This window comes from Merops nubicus, unplaced genomic scaffold, assembly GCF_000691845.1.
Source record: "Merops nubicus isolate BGI_N331 unplaced genomic scaffold, ASM69184v1 scaffold22660, whole genome shotgun sequence".
NCBI lineage: Eukaryota > Metazoa > Chordata > Aves > Coraciiformes > Meropidae > Merops > Merops nubicus.
The window spans coordinates 1-4,284 of NW_008585155.1; the positions used below are offsets into that span (position 1 = coordinate 1).

At 54.7% G+C, this 4,284-nt stretch overlaps 1 protein-coding gene across 1 annotated transcript in view; it reads right to left on the reverse strand.

Annotated features, from left to right (window-relative positions):
- Window positions 1-6: 6 nt before the first annotated feature.
- Window positions 7-4,284, reverse strand: part of NPFFR1 (neuropeptide FF receptor 1) — a gene marked incomplete at its 3' end in the record, with an annotated part of 4,446 nt that continues 168 nt past the window's right edge. The window contains exons 2-5 of the mRNA XM_008946754.1: window positions 4,222-4,260; window positions 2,405-2,701; window positions 968-1,067; window positions 7-623 (exon numbers count right to left, since the gene is read on the reverse strand). Of these exons, the coding sequence (XP_008945002.1) occupies window positions 7-623; window positions 968-1,067; window positions 2,405-2,594 (907 nt within the window). The remainder of the gene's footprint in view (window positions 624-967; window positions 1,068-2,404; window positions 2,702-4,221; window positions 4,261-4,284) is intronic.

The window sequence follows — 4,284 nt, forward strand, 5'->3', positions numbered from 1 at the left end:
AGAAGGGAGCCCTGAAGGCTTCCTGGAAGCCCCGGCGGAAGTTCTCGTTGAAGTAGCCGTAGATGATGGGGTTGGCACTGCTGTTAAAGAACGCCAGCCAGTGGGCGAAGGGGAAGACGTAGACGGTGACCAGGCGGAGCTGGCCCTCGCTCAGCCGCCCGTAGTCCGTCAGCAGCATCAGCGTCCAGAGGGGCAGCCAGGAGAGGGTGAAGAAGAGTGCGACAATGATGAGCATGTTGATGACTTTGGCCTTCTTCCGAGACACCCTTCTCCCCTCCAGATCCTCTTGGCCACGGGCAGGCGCCGCTGACTTGAAGAGCTTGAAGGCGATGCGGGTGTACATGATGACAATGAGGGCGAGGGGGGCCACGTAGATGTGGGAGAAGAGGATGGTGGTGTAGATCCTCCTCATCCCTGTCTCGGGCCAGGCCTCCCAACAGGAGTAGAGGGGATAGGAGTTGTTGTAGGTGTCCACCATGAAGTGGTACTCCTCCCTGGTGACAGTCAGGGTGATGGCGGCAGGGCACATGATGAGCAGCGCCAGCACCCAGATGATGGTGATGGTCACCAGGGCTTTCCTCAGTGTCAGCTTCTCTCGGAAGGGGTGGACGATGCAGCGAAACCTGCAGAAGGGCAGATGGTGGTGGCTTGGAGCACCTGGTTGGACATCTCTGGGGAAGGAGGATGGACAGGACCCGGGGGTGGGAAGGGAGGGTAAGGTGGGTTGCTCTTTACATATGGCTTTTGGAGGCAGAGACTAGTTGAGATCTCTTCAGCTTTGGTATTTACAGCCCAAATTGGGGAAGGACACCTTGCTGAGGTCACCCATGGACAGTTTTGTGGTCTTCCTGGAGAGCTGAGACACACTCCTGGACATCCCCAGGAGCCTTCCCGTGACGGAAACAGCATGGGACACCCGAACACACTGAGAGGAGGCTCCATCCCCAGGTCCCCCATGCCAACGTACCTCTCCACGGCAATGGCCACCAGTGTGAAAACAGAGGCGGAGACAGACATGCCCTGCACCAAGCCGCTCATTTTGCACATGGCGTTGTCAAAGGGCCAACCTGTGAGGCAACACCATGGAGATTGTAGGTGTCTTTGGCTCAGCCTGGTCCATCAGCAGCTCCCTCTAGATGTCCCCATCCACCATGTCATTGGTGGAGGGGCTCCTAAGAGGGGATTGCACTTTTGGCTCATACAGAGATGACCTTTAGCAGTGTAGATGCTTGGAGGAAAAAAAACAGAATTGGTAAAAAAGATGCATATTGCACTTGGAAATTCAAGGAGCATGGTGGTTGTCATTTCTCCTACCCTTACGTAGGGCTTGAACTGTTATCTTGGGGACCAACCTTGGGATCCTTTATCTGAAGGTCTTTTGTTTTGTTTCTTGACCCCAATGCTAAGGTTCTATCGTGCCCCATAATAGACAAATACAGACTCTGCCCTGCGCCCCGCCTGCTGCTGAGGCTGGACTCTGCCAACTGCCAGCTCTGTGCCAACAGCACCTTTGATCTCTGGAAAGGTCAATGGGCAGAGCTGAGCCAGCACAGGAGAAGCAAGAAGAAAAGGGTTCTTCCTGGGCTGCACCCCCAGCAGCGTGGGCAGCAGGGCAGGGAGGGGATCCTGCCCCTCTGCCCCACTCTGGGGAGACCCCCCTGCAGTGCTGGGGCAGCTCTGGAGTCCTCAGCACAGCAGAGACAGGGACCTGCTGGAGCAGGGCCAGAGGAACCTCAGCCTGGAGAGGAGAAGGCTCCAGGGAGACCTGGTTGTGGCCTTTCAGTAATTACAGGGGGCCTGTAAGAAAGGCAGGGAGGAACTTTTTACAAGGGCTTGTGGTGACAGGATGAGTAGTAATGGCTTCAAACTGGAAGAGGGGATGTTTAGATGAGAAATTAGGAAGTGGTTCTTTACTGTTGGGGCGGTGAGACACTGGCAGAGGTTGCCCAGGAAAGCTGTGAATGGTCCATTACTGGATGTGTTCAAGGCCAGGATGGGTGAGGCTTTGAGCAACCTGGTCTAGTGGGAGGTGTTCCTGCCTCTGGCAGGGGAGCTGGGACTAGGTGATCTTTAAGGTCCTTTCCAACCCAAACCATTCTATGATTCTTTTTAGTGTTGCTTGATAGAGAATGGCTGAACTTCAAAGAAATATGTAAATGCAGCAGTAAGGTCATACTTATTTTGCCAAGAATGTCCCAAACCTCAAAAAACAAAGGCTGCTTGCCCTCTGAGGTAATAGCTCTAAATTAAATGATACCTTTCGTCAAATGTGCTTGAGCGGCCACCACCTACCCTCCTCATCCTCAGCAAAAAAATCACCCGTGGGGAGGCCTCGTGTGGGAGGCAGAAGGTGGGTAATGTTCCCCACTACTGTCTCTCCTCTCTCACATCTTGCCCCGCTCACCTGTGATGAGGTTGTCCACCAAGGTGGTGGGCATGCAGAAGATGCCCACCAGCAGGTCGCTGATGGCCAGGTTGAGGATGAACATGTTGGTGACCGTCCGCATCTGTCGGTTCTTCACCACGATGAAGCACACCAGGAAGTTGCCGATCATGCACATGAGGAAGATGAAGGTGTAGGCCAGGATGAACATGGCAGCCACGGGGGAGGAGTGTTGGTAGTACGCCAAGAAGGTGTAGTTCTCCCTCAGGAGGTGGCTCTCGCTTGCGGTGGAGTTGGGCCAGCTGCCGTTGGAAGGGCCTGGGAAAGGGAAGGCAGGAGGATGAAGCTGGGAGAGGATAAAACACTTATTCCCTTAATTTCTCAATGCCTTTGGAGGTGGGTTTTCATATTTGCACCAGTGCACAGCCTGTCTGGGATGTGTCCTGCTGGGCTCAGGGCACCAACACGTCTTCTCCTCCTTGGGTTACACAGCCCAAAGTATGGCAACACTGCAGCGGAATTATTATTTCATACCATTATTATTTCATACCGTTATTATTTCAATCATTATTATTTCATACCATTATTGTTTCAATCATTATTTTGTTGAGGAATTAAACCAGCCCAGGAGACAGCTTGTTCTCATGTTTTTCTTTTTCTTTTTTTTAATTAGGGATGAACCAAGGAGGAGAAATCCAGGTCCCAACACCACAACACTCTGGCCATGTGGGAGCCATGTCCGTGTGGTCCTTGGGCACGGCCAGCCCGGGGACATCTCTGCTCCCAGGTGTCCTGCTGCTTCTCCTTTGCAGCTTGAGACCCTGTGAAATCTCTCCGTCAAAGCGGCAGTACCCAAGGGAGAGATGGGCTGGGGCAGTGATAATTAGACATCATTACGGTCATTATCTGGGAGCTTCTGGTGGAGGTGGGGTAGCATTTTGTCACTCCAGGTTGATGGAGGGGAGCAGGGCTGTGCAGCACCCACCCTTGGGTTACCCCAGCTTGACGCCGGCAGGGATGTGGGAGGCTGCCTGCAGCCGTGAGAGCACTTACTCTGGGCAAACCCAGGCTGCGATTTTAAGGCAAGAAAAGGCATATTTTGGCTTTGAGGCTCAGCTCCACCACTTGTTCTCAAGGAGCACTGCAAAGCCGCTGCATCGTGGGCGGCCGTGTCATCTCCCCATCCCTCTGCTGGTGCTCAGCTCACGCGCCAAGATCCCAGCTGCCGGGATCACCAGCTTCCCCAGGGCTCCAGCCTCTAGACCCCGTGTCCTGGGTGCAGGATTAGACTGACACTTTTCCAGTGGGGCTGCAGAAAGGTGCTGGGGGGGTTGCAGCACCAGCCTGGGAGAAGGCAAAGAAACATTGAGGCTGCTAGAGCAAGATGCTCCGGCTGGCATCAGATGCTCCCGCGCGAACCGGCTTCCTTAGCACAGCGATAGCAAAGGCTGTAGTGAAATTGCCCGAAACCTGCGATATTAAGCCCGAAACTTTGCTGGACTTTCCCTCTTTGGGCTGCAGTGTCTTGCGGCATTAGCGGGAGGCGGGTGTCCTGTGGATGAGGAATCCCAGGCGGTTCCAAAAGCCAGGTGAGAGAGGAGGAAAGGAAATTAAGTGGGGGTGCGGAGAGCCCGGGTCGGTGCTGGATGGATGGAGGTGTCCTCCGTGACATCTCCAACACGGTGCCAAGGAGATGGGGGCACCGACTGGGGGAGCGATGGGCCACCCACCACCCTGCGTGGCTGTGGGAAACCCCCGCATGGAGAGGCTGGCAGGGGCTGGACACGTTTTGGGGATAAAATAAGATAATTGAGATCTCAGTACTCACCTCCACCGGCCCGCGCTGGCTCCGGGGGCTGCATCGCCTGCATATGGGGCTGAGGGGGGGGATTTGTTCTCCC